The 25,537-nt window shown below is 34.4% G+C and overlaps 3 protein-coding genes and 1 pseudogene across 11 annotated transcripts; all 4 read right to left on the reverse strand.

The window, feature by feature from the left end:
- Nucleotides 1-482: 482 nt before the first annotated feature.
- LOC111278611 (agamous-like MADS-box protein MADS1) lies at nucleotides 483-6,657 on the reverse strand. 5 transcript variants are annotated; one of them, XM_089764870.1, is made up of 9 exons: nucleotides 6,150-6,603; nucleotides 5,592-5,827; nucleotides 2,889-2,970; nucleotides 2,245-2,306; nucleotides 2,060-2,159; nucleotides 1,871-1,912; nucleotides 1,297-1,338; nucleotides 1,016-1,182; nucleotides 483-765 (listed from the first exon to the last, which is right to left on the reverse strand). In XM_089764870.1, the coding sequence occupies exons 2-9, from the start codon at nucleotides 5,816-5,818 to the stop codon at nucleotides 762-764; spliced, it is 726 nt and encodes a 241-aa protein (XP_089620996.1). In that variant the 5' UTR covers nucleotides 5,819-5,827; nucleotides 6,150-6,603; the 3' UTR covers nucleotides 483-761. The 5 variants fall into 5 exon arrangements, with proteins under 5 accessions (XP_089620996.1, XP_089620998.1, XP_089620997.1 ...); XM_089764872.1 differs by lacking the exon at nucleotides 483-765 and having other exon boundaries at nucleotides 1,012-1,182; nucleotides 6,537-6,657; XM_089764871.1 differs by lacking the exon at nucleotides 483-765 and having other exon boundaries at nucleotides 1,012-1,182; nucleotides 6,150-6,511.
- A 4,576-nt stretch (nucleotides 6,658-11,233) lies between these two features.
- LOC111278115 (serine/threonine-protein kinase 12-like) lies at nucleotides 11,234-16,734 on the reverse strand. Of its 3 annotated transcripts, XM_022864609.2 has the most exons (12): nucleotides 16,271-16,734; nucleotides 16,107-16,181; nucleotides 15,928-16,023; nucleotides 15,261-15,346; nucleotides 14,850-14,970; nucleotides 14,412-14,491; nucleotides 13,961-14,023; nucleotides 13,705-13,811; nucleotides 13,458-13,543; nucleotides 12,628-12,749; nucleotides 12,109-12,220; nucleotides 11,234-11,603 (listed from the first exon to the last, which is right to left on the reverse strand). In XM_022864609.2, the coding sequence occupies exons 1-12, from the start codon at nucleotides 16,589-16,591 to the stop codon at nucleotides 11,499-11,501; spliced, it is 1,374 nt and encodes a 457-aa protein (XP_022720344.2). In that variant the 5' UTR covers nucleotides 16,592-16,734; the 3' UTR covers nucleotides 11,234-11,498. The 3 variants fall into 3 exon arrangements, with proteins under 3 accessions (XP_022720344.2, XP_089620999.1, XP_022720347.2); XM_089764873.1 differs by lacking the exon at nucleotides 16,107-16,181; XM_022864612.2 differs by lacking the exons at nucleotides 14,412-14,491; nucleotides 14,850-14,970.
- Nucleotides 16,735-19,135: 2,401 nt separating this feature from the next.
- Nucleotides 19,136-20,987, reverse strand: LOC111278117 (cyclic phosphodiesterase-like). 2 transcript variants are annotated; one of them, XM_089764874.1, is made up of 4 exons: nucleotides 20,550-20,987; nucleotides 20,372-20,426; nucleotides 19,921-20,066; nucleotides 19,350-19,488 (listed from the first exon to the last, which is right to left on the reverse strand). In XM_089764874.1, exons 1-3 carry the CDS (start codon nucleotides 20,847-20,849, stop codon nucleotides 19,945-19,947), a joined length of 477 nt encoding a protein of 158 aa, XP_089621000.1. In that variant the 5' UTR covers nucleotides 20,850-20,987; the 3' UTR covers nucleotides 19,350-19,488; nucleotides 19,921-19,944. The 2 variants fall into 2 exon arrangements, with proteins under 2 accessions (XP_022720351.1, XP_089621000.1); XM_022864616.2 differs by lacking the exon at nucleotides 19,921-20,066 and having other exon boundaries at nucleotides 19,136-19,488.
- Nucleotides 20,988-21,175: 188 nt separating this feature from the next.
- On the reverse strand, nucleotides 21,176-25,347 carry LOC111278465 (protein NRT1/ PTR FAMILY 4.5-like; annotated as a pseudogene). The gene is made up of 8 exons (XR_016344209.1): nucleotides 25,261-25,347; nucleotides 24,940-25,039; nucleotides 24,234-24,377; nucleotides 23,900-24,116; nucleotides 23,255-23,697; nucleotides 22,988-23,115; nucleotides 22,479-22,872; nucleotides 21,176-21,919 (listed from the first exon to the last, which is right to left on the reverse strand). The product of XR_016344209.1 is annotated as a protein NRT1/ PTR FAMILY 4.5-like (transcript).
- Nucleotides 25,348-25,537: the final 190 nt, after the last annotated feature.

Consider the following 25,537-nt stretch of genomic DNA (forward strand, 5'->3'; position numbering starts at 1 on the left):
CACTATTTTTCTATAGTTTCTAATTTTGTTACAATCATTAGTGTGTCAATGTTTTCTAAGGGAAGTGGCATTTCATTATAGTTTCGAATATCAGAGTCTAAAAAAGCCTCATCATTTCTGGATGTATCTTTGTGAAAGTAATTAATGTAAAATTTTGGTTTGTATCATCAGTTATAATGCTCAATGGCTTTTGGTTTTGGAACACCTGATCAGAGTACACGAGACTCTAAAAATAATAATTGCGGCACTTTTAGGAGAAAGATTTTTGTGGGATATATTATATAATAACTCCATTTTCATTAACCAGACTTGGGTTTTAAGGGTATCTGTATAAAACTAATGGCAGTGAACTTTTCATGATTTCTAGGAACTAGAAACTACAAAAACTGAAAGTTAAAGGACACAAATCTTGTCTTTGTGTTTGTTCCTGACCTTTAAATTCAACTCTAAATTTTGAGACAGCAAAGAAAAATAGACATTAGTAAAAAAACTACGGATAATGTAAACATGCCAGTATATATATGAAAGGATTCTAAACATATGGAAGAGAAGACTTCTTGTCCGACAAACATGCTTATCAGTCTTACACACTATACATAGCTAAAAAATGGCAGAACAATTTTACGGTACTCTATTTAATGGAAGTTGATTCCTGCCCTTATAGCATTTTCATGATACTGGTAGCTTTCATCTAACAGAATACTAAGGTGTTCTTCACTAAACCAGAAACAGTAGAAAGCACCACATAATTCACCAGAATCTTAGCTGCACAGGCATAGAAACAACTTGTTAAGGTCAAATGGGATTGTTTCCATTATATATGGTCATTTAGAATCATCATTATGTCTTAATAATTAACATTTCCATGATGAAATATTGAGATATATGATAAAACTCTGGGATGGCGGGCTACGGATCATGTGTTGTTTCATGAAAAATACGGTAAATGGTGCATGATGATTATGTAATTTTGATGTGCATTGTCCCCCAAAAAAATGATGTGAAAGATTCTTACACTAATTGAAGAGCCATCTGGTCCTGATGGGGGTAATGATTAGCGGGTTGTAACGCATTGATTTGAAAGAAGTTCCGAGAGTCAAAAGGCTGAGAATGCATGACCTCAAAGTTAGACCCTCCTGGCATCAAATTCATGTTCTGCTGCTTCCTTTCATTCTCAGCTATCTGCAGCATAAAGTAAAGAGGTCCTCGAGTCATTAATGTTTCTATGATTGCTAAATACAAAGACAGCAAAACAGTACTGCACCACTCGTACACAAAGGAAAGAAAAGAGAGAACCTTTGCTCGGAGAAGTTGGTTATTGTTTTGCAAGTCAATTTCCTGCAATGGACAATTTTGTCAACAAAAAAGAATAGCATTATCAGGTAGCCTTGTGAAATGGTTTTAAAAAAATAGTATGCACTATTCCTATATGGCATTCCTTTGCCAGATCAAGGCATTATAAATCTAAGGAAAAAGTACAATTTTATCCGTGAAGGGATTAAATATAGTATTGCATACAGTTGGAATACAAAAGTTTCAGGTTAAGATGGAACTGCTTGTATTTCTATCAGTAATTAAGTAAATGGAGCTCGAAATTTGCCATATTTGGACTACTGAAAGCTCCACCATCAGAAGCTATAGCTCCTTGTATTTCAGGCTTTTTGTACTAATCACAAGATAAAAACAAAAATAGACATATTCTGATACATCATGCATCAGTATAAAGAGATCACCCCATACCTTTCGGATCCCTTTTAACTGATGGCCATCGCTAAGTTGGCAAAATTATTGCATTATACCATACTCAGGCAATTAATAATTTTCGATTAAATGTGATTTAAAGAGCAACATGAGTGCCAAAAATTCTTACCCTTTTCTGCATATACTCAATTTCTGCAAACAGCAGCTCATTCTGGTAGAATTTAGAGGAAGAAAATTAAAAAAAAAAAAGGGAAAATTGTCAGTGGCAATCGCAAACCTAGGAATAAAAATCAAATTTTGCATTGTCATTTTGAAGGAATTATTTTTAGAGATATAAAATGTCAGTTAGAGACGAGACCTTTTTGGCACGGATTCTGCTAAGTCCTTTTTCTAAACGAGTCCCCAAGCTCTTAAGATCTTTCATTGGCAATGATCCCAGTGACTCACCTAACATATGCCTGAAAACATATAGCATTGTTTAAGAAAAGGGTTCCAAAACAAAATCATGAATGATGGAACCGAATGAAGATCCCATGAGATAACCTGTTTGTATCCTGCAAATTTCGAATTTGTTTGCGTAGTTTGTCAGCTTCTTGCTGGTAGAACTGAGATTTACATCCGCATGGAATTAGTTTAACTCAGGTCATCAATAACTAGAATTGAATGTATACCACTTAAGTATGTGAGATTTTTCATATGAAAATAGGCTTTAATTTGTACTTAGCATAAGGTTTTTCTTTTTTCTTCGTAATTAACTTGTCTTAATGTTTATAATTAAACTCAAATTTTTCCTTAAAAAAAAAAACTAAATATACACAAAACCTGAGCTTTCCAATTTTCATAAACTGCATTTAAGATGAAACTTTAGACAATGAGATACAATTTAGTTTTGATGCACAATTATATCTTAACAAAAAACATGTAATAATACAGAACTCAAGGGTGTGGGGGACTTGTGATTGTAAACAAAGACTATTTTATCATGACAATCAGAAGTTAATCAATTTCTCCTATCCATACTGCCACTCATCCATTATGGTTTCATTTATGTGACTTTATAAATATATATGATTGATGTTCTCATGGGGACATCTAAATGAAAAAAGAGGGTTACTTTTTATTTTATAATTCTATGTATTCCAATATGTAAAAGAAAAGCAAAAGAAGAGAGATTGATGACTTTATACCTGAGCAGTAGCTTCAGAAACTGACCCAGTATTGGAAGAATCTGCAGAAGCTTTTTTGTACCTCTCAATTATTGTTTTAACACTTCAAACATTGTTAATTACATAAAACAAATTAAATCTACAATCAAGGCACATAATACAGATAATGCTATGAATGAATGTCTACATGTAAGTGGTTACTTTTACTACATTAATTTATCAATTAGATGAGATGTTAGAATATGTAAAATCTAGAATATGTGAAATCTTTCACAACTATATATATAAACACATCAAGGTATTCCATGAAACATAAAGAGAACTGCTCCCAGAAGAAATGTGAACCGTGAAGGTTCTTCATAGATAAAATTAGATGAGCAACATCACAAGATATTACCCTGTTAATAAATCTACATCACTATTCAGTAATGGAATTATAAAACTTCGGCACTTGCATTACAAAACCAGGCTAAATTTAGCGAAATTGTCGTAATGACCTCAGACTAAGAAGATCTACAAAACATTCATAAAATGCTTTTGTGAGAACAATATTACCAATCTGTGGCAATGTCACCATGTGGGAAGAATTTTCAACTAAAAAGAAAATTGAAACACTGAATCAAGTTTATAATAAAGCAAATAGTGTTCTGATTGGAACATTATCATCATTATACCTAATGGGTAGCTTAATGGTCAAATCAACCAACTTTCTCAGTTAACTGATTCTAATACGAAACCATGAATAGCCAAGTTTATTTACTTGATAAGACCCTAGTCACCCCAACTATTTAAATTTCCTCGATGGTGCTGATACCTTAATTTCGTCGAGCCCGTGATTGGCTGTCTCAGCTACGCTGACACTGTTCTAACAGTAGGATTGGCTCAGAGCTTTCTATGGTCAAAACTTGTGCCAGGTGTCAGAAGCCCATTACGCAATGGATAATACTCTTAAGTCCAACGTTGTTTTAGTTATTAACCACCTCGTTTGATATAAAAAAATAGTGTAAAAATCTAAGGTTTTAATAATATTTTAAAGGGCTAAAGTAAAAGCCAAAAGAGATTATTTGAGCTTCTGTCCTGTCTGAAACTCTGAGTACATCATGGCGTCCATTTCGGCAGCCATAGTTACATTTTCGGCAAAAGGCCAAAAGCTCAGAACTCTCCCATTGGCTCGCAGTTGTCGTACGTTGTCTCTTTGAAACAACACTGCTGACTTCACTTTTTTCTACTTTTTTTTTCCCCAGAACTCTCTCTCTCTCTAAACTTGCACGAATATATCTATGCAAGATCTTCAACAAATGCAAACCGCAAAGCTTCACCTTATAATGCCAACAGTGAGTCATTATAATGATGATGACCCTTTCAGCAGTTGAACTATATTTTCATTGGCTCAATCCACTCTTTTTCCACAGAATTAGCTTTTGTAAAAGAATTTTACCAGAGTGAGAAAGAGAGATGTGAGAAGACAGATAGAAAAAAAAAGGGGGGGCTGTTTGGTATTTGATCCATGTCTCATATCTAAGATAAATTTGGGATTGAAATGATGAAAAAAAAAAGAAAAAGAAGAGAAACCCAGTTATGGAATCTTGTCAAATAACCCATTTGTCAGTAGTCAAGAACCTGAAAAAATCATGCGTGACGTGACCAAAAGATTCTGTAACCAAGGCAAAAAACCAACCTAATCTCATGAAAACCCTAGATAGACTTAACAGTACCAAAAAGAAAACCAAGGGCTGATAAAAAAGAAAGCAAAATGTAAAATTTTGGTGAGTACGTTGTGATTGGTTGCGGAAATATTACTTCACTTGATTTTACGGGTTACCAATTAAAAGTCTTGGGGCGAGTTGTTAGCCTCGTTTGGTTAATAATAAAAATAAAAAACCCTAATTTGGTTATGCTTGACTGAGAAGAAGGGGAACTCACGTGGTGCAAAGTGGGATTTAGGGAAATTTCGTGTCAGAAGAACCCTAATTTTGATGTGATTAGTTGAGGCTTGATTCGGCTGTAATTGGTTGGAAAATGGAGTCTTAACATGTTTCCAATGGAAAACAAAAATCTGGGTTTTGGAAACCCTAATGAGATTTCTGAGATGGGGTAAGTACTTTTGCTTTCTTGTTGTTTAAGTACTGACATGTCATTAAGGAAGTGTCAAGAGAGCTTGGAGCTAATGGAAGCATGACAACTTTGTTTTAGGCCCTTATCTTAGCCCCACGGTTGACACAGGCTCAGCCAAGACAAAAGAGAAAGACTCAAAAACAGAAACTTTTAACAACAATGGAGGAGAAAGGAGGATGATCTCACAGGCCTGCAAACATATTATATTCTTACAGGCTCTTCTCTATTTCTATCTATTGCACCACATCTGTAAACAGCTTGCAAAAAAGAAAAAAAAAAGAGCTCAAAAGCCAAAAGCTTATACAAGTAAAAAAAAAAATAGAAGAAAGAAAGACAAGTGAATCTTAGTTTGAGAGGATTCAATCTAGCCTTACCAAAATATATAAAAATTATATTAATAATTAATCTCTTTTACTTAAATCAACACAAAGATCTGTTTCAAAACCAAAATCTTCACCCAGCTGACACCAATATCTCTTTCTGACAAAATTTTCATTCTACTTTTCAAAACAAAATCCCCTTTGAACTTAAAAACTGATGGAAATTTTTTTGGTTACAGGAAGGAAAAAAGGGTGATAAACTTGTAAAGATGAAATTAGAGCTGCAAACCTATTATTAGCATACTCATAGAGACGGCCACGGCTGGAGAAGACAATCAGGGCAACCTCAGCATCACAAAGAACTGATAACTCATAAGCCTTTTTGAGCAAACCATTGCGCCTCTTGCAGAAGGTGACTTGACGATTCGTTGTGTTTTCGATCCGCTTGATCTCTATCTTTCCCCTTCCCATTTTCTTCTGGAGAGAGGTCTCCCGGGATTCATTAGGGTACACCATGGTTGCTAACTGAACAAAGAGAAAAATCCATGATAAAGCAAAGAATGATCTCTAAAACAAACACCATCTAAATGTAAACAACATTTACTATCTTGCTGCTAAGTTTTCAGGAAAAGAAAACGTTAGCAAAACTATAAATATATATATATATATATATACATACATATATATATATATGTATAAAATCAAGTAAGCTCATATGGTGATGATCAAGAAGAGCTAAGATTGGATGGGTGTGAAGTGAAAAAAAAAAAAAATTGATTGAAACCCCAAAGAAGTGAAGCAATGAAAATGATTAGAAGGATTATGTTTCAGTTTATAGCTGACTAACCTGGAGAGGAAAGGAAAGCAAGGACAAGTATGACAATTAAGAACAGAAACAAAAAAAAAAAAGGGTTTTGAGGTTTTTCTCTCTTCTTTTCTTTTTTGCTACAAATATGACCAGAAGAGTTGCAGAATATGGAAGCAGGAAGGGTTGAGAGGTCTCTATTTATAAAAGTAAACAACCACTACCTATCTTTTCTAGTATTTGGTTTTGGTTTTTTTTCCTCTTCTTCTTCCTCTTCTAAGTGGTGTATTATATAGTAAAGCTGAAGGAATAATAAGAAATGATAGTCAATTGTAAGGTTCAGACTCCATTAACCATTAATTTTTTTTTTCTTTTTCATGTGAATGAAAGGAGGGCAAATGCATTAGAGAGAGAGAGAGAGAGAGGGACCTTTTGAAAGGGATTATTAATGGTGGTGAATAAAGGCGTTAGGCTAAGTTGCAAGCAAGGAGAGACTGAAAGGATATAAAATCTTAGTGTGAATAAAGGATGGAAAATAGAGTAAACAAAAGTACAAAGGGGAACTCTTATTGTCTGTTAATTACTAGTATTTTCAATCTTTTTATGCTTGTTCTTTGTGTTATAGATAGCTTTTTGTCATTTATATTATTCTTGTTTAAATTTTGAATTAATATCTAATTTAGCTTCTAAATTATATAATTTTTCGTGATTTGATATTTATACAAAAAATCATAATTTAATATTTCGATTTTTATTTTGTCATCTTATTCGCCTCAAATATCAACACCGTTAATAATATGTTGATGTGACAAGAAATTAGTAAATAAAATCATGACACATGATGCATTTTCGTTGATTAATATTCGGCATATCATCATTTTACTAAACATCATTAATAAATGGTGCGAAGTGCTTGATGGAAGCAAAATTAAGGTACCAAATTGTTAATTTTTGTTTTTTTATAGGTACCAAATTATGAAAAGTAATATAGTTTTAAAGACCAATTTACACGTTAACTTTTAAATTTTATGTGTCTTACATACTTTTCATCAATTGCAATGTCTCTAAACAATGTTTGTTTTCTTGTTTAAACTTTGAACTTCCACTATTCCTTTTTTTTTTTGGTATTTTCAACTTAAAAATTATTTTATTTTCATAAATTTAGGGATTTTTTTTCAAAAATTTAAGTTAAAAATATTAAAAATTTTATCAATTTCTTTGATTCATCAAAGTAAAGTGTAATATTTTATTTGGAATGAAGAAAATAAATAGAATGCAATATAATAACAATTTTAAACTATTCCAAGCCTAACTTATGGATTCATGATGGAGGACATGAGTGAAGTTGGTTTAGATAGTGACTTTTAGACTACTTCGACTTTCCATCAATATTATTAATTATTAGCTAATAGCTCGCATGACTTGTTGATAGAATATTAAATTTTTAATTTTAGTGATTAAAATTTAAAATTTTACACTCTTAAACACCCAAAATTTATTAATTATTAGTACTTGTATTTTAGGGTAAATACAAATACAAATACTAATTAGGCATTAAATAAACTTAATGATGGTTCAAATTTTGAGATTGAATCTCAAAATTTAACAATCCAACTCTTAGAAAGCAATCTATTTTTATCACATGGATAATTTTCTTAATTTTAGAAAATAATCTTGTTAAAGTTTTAGCTATGACAAAAGATTAGTGATTTAAATATCTATTATTGTAAGATTGAAATTCGATTTTTAACACTTGCAAATCGAAAACTCTATGGTAACAAGTAAATTATTAATTGTTTATTAATATAAATTAATCTACTTTTTTACATGTTTGTTGCAAACTTGCAAGTTGGGAAATGCCAATGGTCGACAATCATTTTGGAGGAGTTGTCATTCTACCATAACAAGAATTGGGAAACTCTTGGAATCGAAAAAAATTGGTAGATTAAATGAGGTTTTATTCCTTCTTTAAATATGCTGATTATTTAAGCTTAAAAAGATGTGAAAATTTTTTAATGATCAGATTCAATTTCTGACAACTTCAATTATTAAAGAAAAAAAAAAAGAAGAGACGGTTGTGGTTCTCTATTAATTAATTTTAACTTAGAAGATGAGATTGATAATGGTACAAATCTTGAGCCAAAGCAAATCATTCTTTACCATTAGAAGCAAAAGTCAAACATATTTTCCTTGGAAGACTAGCTCTTTTGTCCACTCTTCATCTGAAAAAAAAAAACTCTTTATTTAATGCATGATCATGTCTTAATTTGGTACCATAAAAACACTAATTAACAATATTCTTCACCGAAATTTCAATGTAATGGTGCAATCAAGGAATATTAATTACTTGATCAAGAAGAAAGAAAGCATCCATCCATTTTCTTTACTATTTCCACTCTTGCTTTATAGTTTGGCATATGAACCTTGCACAAAACTTTGAGTCCACTTTCTATTCATGGCTTCAAGTCTAAACGTTCTGATTTCTAAACTAGAAAGGATGCAGTGATTGCCACTGCTCTCCCTTTGTGGATCGAGGCAAGAAAATCTTCTCCATATCTACATGAGGACCACATGGTAACTATGTCCTCTTTTCTCTCTTACTTCACATTTCAAAAATGTCAAATGTAAAAAAATTTTCCCTTAAAACTATACCGGGAATAAGATTTTTTTTTTTTATGATACTTAGCATATGTATGATAAATAGTAATTTTTATGAATATTTATCTTTTGAGAAAAATATCTAATTGTTGAAGATTTTAACATATATTTGGTAATGAAAACTAAATTAGGTAAAACAAACTCAAAGCTTAATTCATTTGGTTTATATGATAATAACCAACAGATTTAGAATTCAAATCTAGTGTCAATAAATTTTTTATTATTTTCAAACTGCGATCTTTTGTATAAAAAAAGGTAAAAACCCTTTATTTATTGATGAAAAGGGGAGAGATAACAAGAGTTTTCTTCTCCTGTTGAAAACGAAATAGCAGTTGTGGTTTTGTCAAAATCAAAATTCAAATAAATTGATTGATCCAACCTCTTAGAAGGTTTTAGTTTTGGCTAGCTGTGTTTCACAAAAACGGTGCAGACCAACAGAACAATTACAACAAGAGGTTTTAACATGTTGAGCTGAAAAAAGGAAAGAAATTTACTTGTTTTTTGCTTGATTTTTCCTTTCTGTTATAAACAAACATTGGACCACTTCCAATTCATACCATGGATTCTTTTCTTTAGAGGAATACTACAAGGCAAAGGGGAAATAAAATCCTACCAAATACATCTAAAACATTCTCTATGAAATATTAAGGGACCAAAAATTAAGCAACATTTCCAATAGAATGATTATTATAGGTGAATACTTTCAATGCAATATCTAATCCCATAAATGCATTCTATAATGATCCCACAAAAGGGTCCTACACATTAATCAAGTTGTGGTCCCAAAGGCTTTTTAATGGCAATTCCCAATCTAGAAACTGTGCTGCCAAGCTTTGTGAAATTGTCTTGGATAAGTACTTCAAGGTGTTCAATAATATGAAGGGGGTATGTTAGGTTCAAGTCAATGAATAATGAATCCCTGGTTAGGGTTTCAATATCCCAACTTCAACAATGAAAAATCTCTTTCAGCCATTCACGGGCCCCCATGTGATCATCGGTTGATGGCATAAAGCTAAATGAAGTTGAGCAGCAAAAATGGTGGCCAAAGCTCCCAACTATTAAAAATCTTGTTTTAAAGAATCTTAGAAAGTTTTCCATCATCTCTTTTGTTGGGTTTAGAAATTTGAGCAACTATTCTTATACAATGATACATGTTTCCCCTCTTTTTCAGTTATACACTAACTTGGAGTAATCAAGGAGACACATCTTGAACATGTCTAGCTTCCAATATGAATGTAATTGATTTCTTTTTCTTTCTTATGTTTCTAGTTTGGTGTTGTAACTTGTAAGTTCTTACTCTTGCACTATAGCTTTTTTTTTTTTCTTGGTTATGAAAGCCAAAAATGTTGAATGTATTCCCTTTTCCCCCATAAATCATAGCATACTTTTCATTTCTTTTTAGTCATGTGTGCTTACTATGGTAAGATTAGACAAAAATTTATGTTTCAGGTTACAAAATGTGCCTACTTCATTTTGTTAATTAACTTTAATTTCCTGTACAATTTTTGTTTGTTAAAAGAAATCCAGGGACATATCATAAGCTTTTCCAATCTCAAGGTTAGAAGACAGATGTTATGAAACTTACCCCCCAAAGCTCAAAGCAGTTGAGATATAGAAATTCATTGGATTCCATGGGTTACGCAAAGGTTTTCGTAAAAATCTATAAACCGATAAGCTAACAAGATTGGTTAATTTAGAAAGATTTTAATATTTTGCTTACAAAATTTAGATTTGAGTTTCCTTGTCAACAATTTTTTTTTTAGACAATTTATAAATCTAATGTAGATTATTTTTAAAGCTTACAATTTACCTGATCTTGAAACCTTCCCTCACTCTAAATTTTTTTTTTTTGTAAAAAAAAAAAAAAGAATTTGATAAATAAAACGATGCTTTCACGTCAGTTGGTATTAAGGTGAGCCATCCATGAATCTGTCGGTTTCAAGCCAAGTCGATTTCTTCAACCATCACTTTCCACGAGGATTGATATTTTTATTCAAGAAAATTGAGATTAGAAGTTCAAATTTTGGTGAAAAACCAACCCAAACCAAATTTCCAGTAAATTCTTGTCAAATTTTTAACACCAAACAAGTATCAATTTTCTTTTTACCAAAGCATTCGTAACTTTAAAGAAAGAATTACAAATATTGAGATTTAAACATTACACTTATTAAATGTTCTTCCACAAGTAACTACGAATGATCATAATTCACTAGGCCAAACAGGTTTTTCTTTTCCTTGAGTGTTCTGTTTCTTTTGAATTTATGTACCATGTTTTTTACCTTTAATTAGATTTGAGTAGTAGTCTAGGGAGAAAAAGAAAATTCATCATCAAGTTCAAGAACCAGTGATTTTCATTTTTTTTTAGGGGGATCCCAATGGGAGAACCATTGAGTTCAACCTATTACTTCATACCTTAGAGACCAGTTTTTTAGTATTTGAAATTATCAAAGAATTGAATAAAAGCTGAATTGTTTAAAATTTGTAAAATATTGGATTATAATAACATAATGTACACGAAAAGATACAATGCTATGGAGTGATACAAATGTAGTTCTCCGTTGGGAGAACAAATCTGAAAGATATCAAATTCAAGGACTACAAACAAATTAGCAAAGAAAAAAAATGGTATGCTCCTCTGATTATACAACTTGGTCTTTTAGCCAACAAACTGATTAACAAGTGAACGTGAAAATTTATGCACAATTATAAGCTTTGGAAAATAAACTATCGGACTCATATGCTGCCAGTAGAATGTGACGAAAAGCTACGACTGGTTGGACTAGAGTGATCTTTCTTCAGCATTGCCTCCAGATTCTGAAAGCATTTTAGTGGCCTAACCTGTACATATTGCAAGCACCCATAATGAAAACTTGTCAACTTAATGGTAAAGGAATGCACAGGCCTGCAAAAATGATTGAAACATAACTGTGAAAGGGACTAAAACAATAGACCAAATTGACAGACATTTAGGCCATCAATTCCAGCCAACAGATCAAGATGCTGGTACTTGACACAAGCAAAGAAAGATTCGCCAGTTTACTAAAGACTAGCCGTGAACCATCATCACCTGAACTACTGACCTAGATCTGATGGCTATCAAACAGGAAATTCAGCAATTTTTGTGAAACTGGCACTCAGGATACACTCATATTTTGCCCATTTCTGACCTTTCATTTGGCGTCATAATTTATACAGCATGGATTAAGAAGAACTACTCCCTCACACAAAAATTCAATAGCTATTTGCCTTATTATTTGATAATTAGCTTCCAATACAAGTGCCTCTAAAGGCAATATCTGTGTGAGAGAATGGCAGGATGGGGATTTGAAGAAAGAGAGGATACCTTCCACCACTTTTTATGACTGAAACTGTTGTGAATGGATTCCAGTCTTGTTATAATCTGTCTGAATGTAGGTCTCTTAGCAGGCTTCTCATTCCAACAGTCCTCAATTAACCTGTAGTCAGAAGCATACATTAGTATATGTTTTATATATCTATGTCGGGCCCCTAGATGCATATGTCACCCGGACACAGAAATGAGATGTGGTGACTAATATGCTTAAGGTTAATTCACAGAATTAAAATTTCTCCAAAAGATTACAGATACCTTCACACAAAACATCCTTTCAGAAAAGCATAAGGATTAAATTTTTACAGTTATGCATGCATGTGGATATGGGTGTGGTGCCATATGGAAGCGTGTATATTCCAAATTTAGAACCAAGAATTAAATTTGACGACGAACTAAAAGCCTACAGCTTGTTACAAACCACAATGCTAGGGTCCTCAAAGCAATAAGGCTAAAAAGACAGGCCCAAAGTAACTCTACTTATTATTGAATAAGGCAAAATGTAGTACTCACTCTTTAAGCCCATGGGCATAATGCTTAGCCTGAGCTTTGAAAGGCGGACGCTCCCTTGATGCATATGCCTTGTGAACTTCATTGTCTTGCTTTGCAGAAAATGGTGGGTGGCCTTCAATCATCTACAGTATAGCACAATAAAATCACTTTGCAATCCTGTTGTGATCATTAACAAAAAAAAAAAAAAAAAAGAATAAAAAGAAAAACAAATAAAAAAGCAGGACAACACCCCCAACACAAGAAAGGGGATTAAGCAGAGAAGCAAAGCTAAAACCTCATTGTGGCTTTCCTTGTTTTATGGGAAAAAGTGAAAATACAAATGAACTTGTAATGCCCAGCTAATTATTTACAAGTGTCAAACCTTAGCCAAATTAACTCCTTCCCAATATTTTTTTGTCTTAAATCAGAGCAGAAAAAATGAATAAGGAAATTGTCCAGCTTAACATTTCCAGGCAAGATAGAGTGATGAATTGCAACTGCCAACTTCTCAGAAAACCTAGACTCATAATTGCTATTTCAAATAATCTTAGAAATATTCAGGTTATTTATAAATATTTGCCAAAAATATTTACTATCCTCCAAGATTTCCTGTACATACTTCAACTACTACTCACTGGAAGTAGTGCACCAACAACTTGGACAATGGAGGTAGTTCTTAACCATGGTTAAGAACAAGTAAAAATGGGTATAACTATCATAAATTTTGCTTTTTCTTCAAAACACCGTGTAAAACAAAAATCCTTTGTTCAGAAATATCCTTCTTGATAATCAGGTATGCAGTTGACTCAAAACTTCATACATTTACTGATCATAAGCCTGAAAGAAATTACCTCCTGTAGGATTAGAGCAAATGAAAACACATCTACTTTGGTATCATAGTCATTATCATTGAAAACCTCTGGAGCAACATATCGGCCTGTGTCAATTAACAACTAAAATGTTTCAGCTTACAGAGAAAAGAGTTTATCAAATACAAGATAAAGTTCCACTTATCCAGATGCTTTGGAAAAATGACTACTTAAATATGTAAAATAGCAATAATGAGGATAACTAGAACCAAATAGAAAGAGAACTCACAAGATGTGTCTAGACAAGTTAGAGGTTTATCTTCTTTAACAGTAAGCAGCTTGCTAACTCCAAAATCTGCGACTTTCAGATGTCCCGAATCATCCCGCAAAATGTTTCTGTTATTTCAATTGTAAGCACATAAAAGGTGCTGACCATTTCAGAAAATTAAGGCAGACAAGTCCTTTATAGTGACCTAAAGCTAATTCTTGTTGCTGGATATACATTTGTTAGGAAAAGAAAAACCCATCTCAACAAGAAAACTTACGAAGGCTCAAGATCTCGGTGAATTATTGGTGCTGGTTTATTCTCATGTAAATAATTCATTCCCCTGCAAAATTGTGGAAGATATGTTAATATTCAAGATCATCCTTGAGGATCAGTTTTATTTCTTTCACCTAACTCTAAACTTAAGTTTTGTAGTCATCGTCTCAACTACAATCACCTAAGACCAGCAAGCACAGTATTATGTGTCACCAACCATTTTTTCCCCTACACTAATGTATCATCATTTTGCACCTTTAATATTCGCCTGTTCATATTCTTCACAAAGATAGCATACCATGTAACAGAATATATACTCATTTACAATTAGCAGTAACTCTCAAATCAAAGTTGAAATCTAACTGTCCATTTATGAAAAGGAAAAAAAACCATTTGTCAATGTGGCATACTCAAGCAACAATAATCAGGTCCACTGCAAAAATACAATAATAAACCTTGCGATATCAAGTGCAAATCTCAGAGCTGTCATTGGTTTCAATGCTCCTTTTATCTTCAAAAATGCTCGTAAATCTCCCTGAAAACAAAGAGTGAATCATGATCTCAAATGCCAATTCCTAATGATCAATTTATATTTGAAAAAGAAAAGCTTAGAGATAGCTTTAAGGCCAATATTTTACAAAATCCTATATTCATCTTTAATTTTACTCTCTATAATGAACAAAAGTTAACAAAACAAAGTAAAGATATGGCATTATGATTCCCTATGAATGAATTAACAAACATTTCATACACAACAAAAAGAATTCGTAACAACCCAAGTTCACAACGAGTTGAGATCCACATCAGCAAGCCCAAAAGTCAGACAGAGGTAAATTATTCATAGAAAGAGAGTCCATTGATGCATGATAGCAAATAAGATGATGGATTAAAACCTTTGGTAAATATTCTGTCACAATCATCATGGGACTACTTTGAGTTACCGCACCAAGAAATTGGACTACATTTGGATGTCGAATTTTCTGAAATAATGCAAGCTCATCTCTAAATGCCCTCCTGAAAAAATACCAAACAACTCATACATCATATTTTAAGGGAAGAAAAGGACCCAGGCCTAGTCCAAGGTTTCTTAAGCCAAAGGCAGGCATCAGGCGCTAGGATTTGGATACCCAACAAAAGGTCCAAGACCTAAATACCCACCACAACAAAAGAGAAAAGTATATAAAGCAAAAATATGCCAACCCCCCTGTTCAGTTCCTACCCTCTCTCACCCATGCCCCCCTTCCAGAAAAAAAAAAAAAAAAAAAAAAAGAGTGGAAGAAAACCTTCAATTTCTGAAAACTTACACTTTATCCTCATCAGTAATAACTTCATCCCCAAGCTTTTTTACAGCAACTTGTGTTCCACGCCATGATGCTATACAGAAGGTTCCCTGCAATTTAGTCATAGAGATGACTTAGATCAGCAGCAGCTAAGTGAAAAATTTAAGATGCAAAAGCACAGGCTCATAAGATTATGAGTTGACAGTTGCATGTATAATTGTATATGCAACATGAAGTTAGAAAAACAGCCTAAGTTTTCAGTAGGCACTTTGCTCATAGACTTGCCTAATTGGCCTTTATGTGTCTCTTATCACAACTGCGTTGCATAAATAACGAAACTCTTAGCTCTATGCAAAAAACAAAAGAAAAAAGTTCTCTTTAATTCGTCATGTACCGATTCCCCATTGCCCACTCAAACATACCACAAGTCCACAACTAGAAGAAACAAAAGAGCTTACAGTACAACGAACAAGGCCACCATTTCAAAAGTCCAAGTATTGTTCACAATTTTTTATTAGCATTATGTTAGAGAAACAAGTCCAATGCAAAATTGCTTCCCCCTTATCACTGCAATGTGGCCAATATTAACTAGTCCCCAAGATTTCCTCAATTCCCCAATAAAACTAACCATATGTATAACCATGATTTAAACTCTTACGAATCAATGGCATATAATTAGAAAAGAGCTTACCTTAGTAATGTGGACGCTGTTAGTAAAATCAAGTTCTTTTGAATCAATTTCATATTCTGGGACTTCACGCGCGTGTTTTACATGCATTGGAGCCATCTTTAACCAAAATTAAACAATCAACATCAATAAAAAATAGCAAAAAAGAAAAAGATTTTCAAATCGAAAATTCAAAAACTTACCAAAGCCTTAGCTCCATGTTTCTCCAAAAGCTTAATCACATCATGATTCTTATAATATATAGCATCCGCCAAAGGCTATTTAACCAAATATATATATATAAATATACGAAAAAAAGGTTTTTTAAAAAGAAAAGGTAAAAAAGGTGGCGGTTTTTCTTGCTTACAGTGCTTCCCCAGCGATCTTTAGATTCGACATTGGCGCCACGTTGAAGGAGCAAGGATATGACGTCGGTCTGTCCTTGACAGGCAGCAACATGGAGAGCGGTCCGATCATCGATGTCCCGGAAATTTACGTCGATACCCGACTCCAAGAGATCACGAATGCCGTCTAAGTCACCTTCGTTTGCTAAATACATAAGTCTAACTCCTCCGTCAATCTCTTCTCCTTCCTCTTTCTCTTTTCGATCCAGTTCGCCTCTTCCTCTCTCCGGTGCCATCGACGATTGCCTCCCTACCGTAAACCTCACCGCCGCTTTGTTTTCCATCTTCTTTAAACCAAGAACAAGAAAATCAACAAAAGATTACTCCTTTTCTTTTGTATATCCAAAATGAGTATGATTTTTCTTAATTTGATTAAATTCTTAATCGAACAAGATTTAAACAGAATAAGGATCTTATCAGAAGATTTAGATATAATGAGAGACTCTGGGGAGGTTTTAAGAGGGAAAGGAAAGCTGGAAATGCAGTTGTCGAAGTTTACGTGGATCACGCGCTGTCGACGCGTGAGGGAAATTTCGGTGATATGGCGCAGGATAAGAGATATTTTACCAACTTACATGGGGTTAACGGCGCTCCGGATAAGAGCGAAAAAGATAAGACTACTTTCTACTACTGAAATTTTATTTTTGTTGGAAAGGTTGTTCACAATCGGGACCATTGATGAATGATCCGACGGTTAATTGCGGTTGAGCTGTGTGGGCCCAAATGACTTAACGCGGAAGGAAATTTACTTATCCTTGGACAAACGATGTCGTATTCGGTTTTTTTTTTTTTTTTTTAAAACCGCGTTACAAACTTTCTGCGATAATCTGTATTTTGTACGAGACAGTTAGTGTTTGCTCAAACTTTTCGGCCGGCCCTTGAAAAAATTATTATTGGAAACAGCCTGAAAGCAAGTTTTGGATGTGGCTGAATTGTCGGTGTTTGGAGATACAAATTTTGAACATAAAAATAAAATGTTTGAATAGATTAATTCAATTGATAAGGGAATAATTTTTTTATCAATTAAAATTAATTTTTATAAAAAATACTTCAAAAATAAAGTTGATATTAAAAAATATATATATATATATATATACTCTTTAAAATATTTTAAAAAATGGGGTCAAACTAAAAATATTTTATGAACTTTAAACGGTTCGTTATTATATAGCTTTCGTTTCCTCTAAGGCTCAAGCCAATTCAAAATTTGTCTGACTTTCAAGCAAGGTCCATCACCTTGCATGTTTGAAATTTTAATCATGACTTAAAGAAAAAGTCACATTGATTAAGGTTGGAATTGGGATTTTATTATTATTTAATTTTTTTATTTAAAAAATTAAAGATAAGAAAATTTTTTTTCAATTCAAGATCAAAATAAATTATAAATATGATATAAAATTTATATTATTGATAATAAAAATCAAATTTAAATTTTATAAATAAAATATTTAATATTTATCGATTTAACAAAATCTCATAGGCATTATTACATTGAGAATTGTGACAGAATCTTAATAGATAGATGCTTTTCGGTGCTTTTTTTTTTTTTAAACATGGTAATGGGAATTGAAAAGCCAGAGTGGTATACTGTGAAATCCGAATGCCGTTTTGACCAAGTATGAGAATTGGGTAAGCTTTACTGTGCATTACAGCGATTCATGATTATCTTGAGAACAACAAATGAGGCTGTTGTGTTGACTATTGAACCTGGCTTTATGTACCACGTGATTAAAAGAAAAAAGATAAGCACCACAAGAAAGCTTCAGCGACCAATCATGAAATTAGGCCGCCCCTATTCTGAATCTGTTTACATGTTTCCAGGGTTTTTCTTTCCTTTGCTTCCTTCCTGTAGTTGAAATGGTAGCGGGAATTTCTATTTCTTCATCCATCAAGTTGCTTTTACGGTTTGGACACATTTTGGAATCATTCTTTTCTTTCCGGGTTATATTCTGTACAATGATTTTCCAACCGTGTTGGGCTCAAAATGTAAATAAGATTGATTAAATTAATAAAATTTGAATACTTTACTTATAAAATTTAAATTCGGAGATCTATTACCAGCAGTCACCAAAGATCTTTTTTGGTGATCGATTTGAAATTTTAATATAAATCTTTTCTGAAGCTTGCTAATCTTGACTCTAAAAGGAGGAAACCTTCCTCACTCTAAACTTTTATGAAAAAAGGAAAAAAGAAAACTTTGTGGAGAAGCTAGCTCATCCAGGATCAACCTAGGTCAAGATGTGAAAACCCAAATGACCATTACCCGTTTTTCACATATGCTTATCATAAAAAGCTCTGTTCCAATGTCAACGTACTTGGATAAAACATTTGAACTTGTATTTGTGAAGATTCATATCCACTGTTTGTTCATTTTTAACTAGTTTCCACTTTGGTCAATTTTTTCCTTCCGAAAGTTCAGGTCAATAAGGACATTAACAGTAGGGGACTTTTGAATATAGATCATGAATAAGGAATGCCCGGTCCTCTGCTTTTATCCTCTTCAAACTAATCAGAAACCATATCAGAAAGATAATTTCTTGATATGTTCTCTGATGCCTTGCCTGTATGCACAAGTCAATTGATTGTTATCTGGTAATGTCAATTTTAATTATAATCACATGGCTTGTACCTATTACTTTTAGCAAACTTTCATTGACCCCAATAAACAAAATACAGCACCACTTGCAGTAAATAAGTAGCAGCAGCCCGTGGACTTGGCAAATTGCCTGGATTGTTAATGGCTAGCAGCAGTTCTCAAGGTACACAGCCTTAAAGACATCAAATTGTCGATGACATATATAGTGCCCTACCATCATAACTCATAGTAATACTCAGAACCGGAGGAGGTACACTATTATTAATGTCGGAAAGATGACACGGTCACTCTTATTACAACCTATATTTGATGTAAGAAAGGAGATTATATGGTAAAATCATATTAGGTGCCATTTGCATTAGTAACAGAAGAGAAAGAGCTAATTGGGATTGAGGTTGCATTCAGCAACCTTCTCCCAGGATTTGAGAGTTCTGTCCTCAGTGTCTGTTTTATACAATGCAAGGCGACTTATCTGGAAGCTCAGGCTGCCAATGCTTTCATAAGGTATATTAGCTTTTTCTTGAGCTTTCTTCTTCTCTTCTTCTGTCAGGTCAGCATAAAGGAGGCTCAAATGTGGCATGTATGCTACAAGAAAATAGAAGACATATTTGTCAACAGTCTGTTTGTGACCAATACAATGAATGTCATAATAGAAGGACAAGTATAAATACTTTCTCTTCCCCTTAAAGTTTAAATTGAAAGGTGATCAATTAAGCTTTGTTTTGATTTGGAAACCTCAATTTCAATTGTCAGATGAGGATAATAGTTTCTCTCATCTAGAAAATAGTTCACGCCCATTCTTGAAGACAAACAGCAATTACCAACCATAGCTCATCTAGCCACTGGGCCAAACTAAAGCAAGGAAATGGATTCAGATATACAAGCTACATCAAGTTAAAAAAATGACTTTGTTTTGCAAGTTGAAAGCAAAGAAATCAAATTGAGTATGAGCATTTAGGCACACCATTAAAGAACTCAGTGGAAAGATGCACCAATTAATAACAATGTTAAACTCACCCATTCTGCCCATTTTGACCATCCTTAACACACCTGGACCACTGTATTTCTAGTTTTTTTTCTTCCCCTCTCAGTAGAACGCTTGTAGCAACTCAAAATGTTATCTTTATGCTTGGTTACTCCATATTCCATAATTCTAATCATCTCTGCAGGTGAATTATACCAAAACCTCAGGGTAATATTTAGATTTTCTTCCCTTGAAAATTTTACAAGAAAGCACCAATGATTTTAATTGACAGCTTTCCAGGTAACCATGATCTTCAAATCACATAATATAGCTACGGTTTAGTCTAATGAATTTCAGCTTTATGAAGTATTAAGTCATTGAAAATTTTGGGTGACTAAAGAGGGGTTCTAGAAAATTTACCCCACTGTTACATGATACCCTGATCCATGCCATGAAACATAAGATTGCCAAAGGTGTTGAACCAAAGGGCAACACTTTACTTACGAGTGGAATTCTTGTAACCAAAATGATCGGTACAATGTGCACTTGCTTCCACCACCTGGAAAAATGCATAAAACCCTTTACTTCAACTACTCTAAAAAGGAAAAAAAAATTCTGTGAATGAAGTTTTATAAATTAAAGGAAGAGCAAAGAAATAGTGAAATGAAATGGGAATTATTACCTCAGAAGTGGGGTGAAGCAGCAAAAAAACGCATTGATAAAAGAAAGTCCCAGTGGCCACACGGTCGACGGTAGCATTATAAGCTTTAAGCCCATCACAGGCTGACCTGAACTTGGCCAACGCATCATCAGCTGTTAAACTGATGGCCCCAACAACCGTGACGTGGGGCTCGAACTGTGGCCCACCGAACTCGGATCTTAAACCTTCCATCAACTTCTTCACCCTGGCAGTAACGTCTTCCGGTGGAAGTGCCCACACCGAATACACATCTTTCTTAACCACGGCTTCTGAGGTTCCCATGAGGGTGAAACAAGTCGAACTGAAGCGAGCGAGCAGTGGCTTGCAGTTGGAACTTGGAAAGCTGGTCTAGATTGAATTTGGGTTTTTGAAGATGGAGAAAAATGGGTTTTGGATTTTCAAGTGGCAACTTGGGCAAAGTGGCACATGGGAAGCGCATATGCCCTTGTGCTCGAGTACAGGCCCTGGAACCTGATGCCAGGGCCCACAGCATATGTTCCAGAAAATGAATTTGACATTCCGATTACAATTGAAAAGTTGCAATAGTAAAAAAGCAGATTCTATTAGGATTAGAGGCTGTTAACATCACATATGATAACAAATTTTACCTTTATTTGACCTTTTGTTTGACAAATTGTGTTAATAATCTAATTTAATGATGAAATTTAAATTTATCATAATACCTTTGCTTTGGATATCAGGTATGTGACCAAATTTACACATGAAAATAAATTGTTTCCCAGAATATGGCATATTTGGTTAATGAACATAACAGATACATTTCAAACCCTCTACATCTTTCATCAGCTTAATTTGAAATAAACATCAAAAGAAAGTAGAAACAGATCAAGGAAAAGAAATTTCCATTTGTTACTTTAGCTAGTTTCCTTCTGTCATGGCTCCAGATTTGTCATCGACAGAAGAAACCTCAGGGCTCTCGGACCTGTACTTATAGCGCATAGCAACAAGCAAATAGACAAATAAAATTGACCAAACTCATTAAAGAAAACAACAGATAGAAGAGATTCAGATGATTCCTGTTGATATTGTTGCCTGCTAACCAGCCTCCACTGTTAGTAATATCTTTTGTTGCACTATTGACTATCTTAACCACAATGGTACTGAGATAGTACCCAAGTGCCATGGCACTCCACAAAAAGCAAGTAGAGACCGTTTTAAGTCCTTTTGGAGCTTCTGAATAGAAAAATTCAAGAAGACCTACAAATGTAAACATGTCAGCAACTCCAAATATGAAGTACTGGAATGAGAGCCAGAATGCACTAATAGGCAATGGTTGCAAAGCTTCTAGCATATTGTGGTCTCGTGCCACAGCTTGGCGTTTCACTTCATTACTGCAGCCACAGTGTCATGAGCCACCTTTGTATAGGGTTATGACCGAGATTTAGGTTATCATGAGCCACTCATGTATAGGGTCATGGTCGAGTAGATCCCTTGTGCTAGGAAAAGTGTCCTCATTTCAAACATTGTAACGGTTACTGTAGCATAACTCTAAAAGTTCTAAGACTCTTTAGGAGGTGAGCCGGCAGCATAGTATTGGACTGTCTCATCGAGTGCTATGCGAGCTTAGACCATCCACCAAGGGCTGCCCCCCTGGCCCTGGTGATGGTGGGAGGTCCGATGTATGATTCACATTTATAATATAATTCTCCGATTGAATGTCCGATTGTTGCCTCGATGTGTTTTTTTATTTCTCGATGTGAATGTGTCTGGTTGTGTGTATGCTTGAGATTGACCTCGATATATTGTGCCTTATTGTGAATGCTTGAGACTAACTATGGTTTATGGTTATTTGTTCAGATCTCGATCTATTGAAGGTTGACTTGGGTGGAAGCGTCCATTCAAGTGTCACACGGGCTAGTGCTTGTTGAGAGAAAGCTTAGTCCGTGACACACAGCCATGGATATGGAAGAGAGAATGAGGCCAACTCCTACACGTTGAAGGAGAGTGATCCCTGCGGAATGCCCTGTGAACTTCCGGAGAAGGGGAACAACAAGTTGGTCATAAAAGGGAATTATGACGATCAAGAAATCTATAGGAATTATTGGTAGAGAGGCAGCTGGTATGTGGAAAGAGCCAACGATCGTTGTATCCATGGTAAGGCCTTGTTGGACAGAAAAGATTTGGAGCTGAGCTAGGCAAAGGGGTCATGATTATGGTACAAGCAAAAATTGGGATCATTCCAGGAATGATTTTTGCATTTTCTACTTGGCTTACCCTGCAGAGTTTCCGTAGATTTGGAGTCTGCGCTGGTGATGCTGTTTGAATGGCTGCTTTGTCCAGGAACCTGAATACAATCATAAACAGGATGAATAAGACTCTTTGATTGATTATGATTCAATAGCAACAGAAACTTCTTTCATCAGAAAGAACCAAATAAAAAAGCGGAACTTGGACGAAACCTGTAAACGTCTCTGTGAGGCAGGAAATCATCTTCCAAAGTAGCTTCTTTGTCGTTGTCAATCTCATAGAGCTCCAGAGGGTTCCCAGGGAGTTGAAGATTTCTGTTTCGGATGGCTGCAATATAAAGCTTCAAGCAAACCAAAAGGAAGTGAGTGAACACTTATCCACATAGAGACACAAGTTACGAATTAAGTAATTTTTGAAAAAGACAAAAAAAAATGAGAAAGTTGACTTTTCATATAGAATTGATGGACTTTTCTATAAACCTGAGTGATTTCCACGATGACACTAGTTCCTTGAACAACATGTATCCTATACAATGGCCATCCTGCTACGGCAACGATGACACCCAAAAACATGGCGATGGCAGAGACCCCGAGTCCCAAATCCCATCCTTTGTAATCATCAAGCCGGACAATGAGCGTTAAACTAACTGCACCACCAAGGCACACGGCTAATAAAAAAAGTTGAAGAAACTAGACATGTGCTTAGCCTCTGGGTCGTCTTTCTCATCGAACTGATCAGCACCATGGGATGGCACAGAAGCTTTAATCCCTCCTGTTCCGGCAGCAACCAAGTATAGAGCAATGTAGAGGAATGCAGCAACACCACTTTTTATTTTCTCACAGCGAGAAGTTGGGTCAAAGACGTTACAAATAGGTGGCTTGAGGCTTGGGTAGTGAGCTTGCACTGAAAGCAATGCCAGTCCCTCCATGTAATGATCATTCACAGAATCATAAACAAAAGCAAATGAATTACTGATTAGAAACAAGTTTGTCAGCTTTGGCTATGAAATTTCTAGCCTTCCCGAAAGAGTGAGAGCGATTCTCAACTTCCAAGTCATCTCTCTTGGGCCATATCAGTGGAAAAATGGATAACATTATACAAAATGATGATAATATCTAGCATACCAAAAACTCGATGGATCCTTAAACGAGAACAATTTTAAATCTGCCAATATAACTGTCTGCGAGGATGCCAAACAGAATGGAAAGATATAACCAGTCCCCATGAAGTTGGTTAGAACATTAGCTGCATCAGCAACTTCGAAGTGCAAAATTCCATTGAATTAAGTCACCAGGTTCACAGCCAGATGAATATTTGCCATGTTCTCAAATGCAAACCTCACTGCAGAAAACAAGAAATCATTTTACATGAGTTTATAAGTTATAACCAAAATTTTCTTTTATAAATTTTTTTCCTTTTCGCAGTACTAATTATATATATTAAGCAGTGTTCATTTACCTAGAATGAAGAAAGCAGCTCTCATTCCTCAATGCGTATACTTCACAGCTGTTTTTCCCTTCCAGTCCACCTTTCCTTCAACAAAATCAAGTTTCTCCCGCAACAAAACCAGAAAAATATTGTTATTTGTTTTAAAGGAAATATCTAAAAGTTAAACAAAAAGAGCGAGCAAAATGAAACGAGGAAAAGATGAAAATACCATGGCTACTTAGCCTGCAGCTAGGTCTTATGCCTGGTGCAAAAGATTAATAATGGTAGGACAATTAGAAGCAATGAGATAGCTCTGTATATATAATGCTTCAGAGACAGTACTATTGATTGTGCGGGAAGACTAGTTAATGGACCAACACGCTCTCTGCTTTGTTTGAAAGTGACTATAGCTCTAGCTGAATATTGCCGACTTCACTAATGAGATATTCCCACTTGCAATTATTGATCTAGCTAGGAATTAAGCATGTAATCAAATAACGTAGTGACATGAAAATTTTATACTACATATTTTTTTAACAAAGGAGTCTACAGCGTGCAGATAGATAAAAGGTTTGCGGGTTTGAGATTTGAATCTCAAATATGCTAGATATCATCCCTTAAAAGGTGGTTATATGAACCGATGATCAGAGTTTTTATACCAGCATATCATTTTATAGAAGAGTTGGATTGACATAGAAATCAAGATATTTAACAGAAGCAATGGAACAAGAAGAACTGCAGAAGGAATTTGTGCTTATTCCAAATGAGTCACAGCGCTGGAACCTGTTGTCTTTATTTAACTGAGCAGACTTCTTCCGGACACATGGATGTGGGGTCTTACCAGTTATTTATAAATCCAAGTTAAACGTCTGACAAAGCTGTCAATAGATTATGAATATCACACAATCTTTTAGATAAGCAAACGTCTCTGCAGATGAAACTTTAATTAACATTGTATTCGAATGTGGGTGCGACGATGATTCGCAAAAGAGAGCATTTGTGTGTTGTTGTCAAGGAAAACTGAAACAGAAAGGTAACAAAGTCCGACTTAAAACACAATATTGAAGAATAGGATATAGCATAGATAGACACAGTCAATTTGGTGCATCAAGTGTTGCAAGAAACCTCGTGTCGTGACACTCATGGATCAATGTCTATTGGCCTTTTCTACGATCAGCAAGGTTTAGAGTCCTGTTCCATGATGACAGGCCTGAGTGTCAATTCTGGCTAATATTTATAGGGTCAGGCTTTTAGATATAAACTAAATACCTATATGCCAAGTTGATACTTCAGTTTTGTCAAGAAAAACGGGGGGACAAGGAATTTAAAATCAG

Source organism: Durio zibethinus, chromosome 8 (assembly GCF_047325235.1).
Source record: "Durio zibethinus cultivar Kanyao isolate XHJ-2024 chromosome 8, ASM4732523v1, whole genome shotgun sequence".
Classification (NCBI taxonomy): Eukaryota; Viridiplantae; Streptophyta; class Magnoliopsida; order Malvales; family Malvaceae; genus Durio; species Durio zibethinus.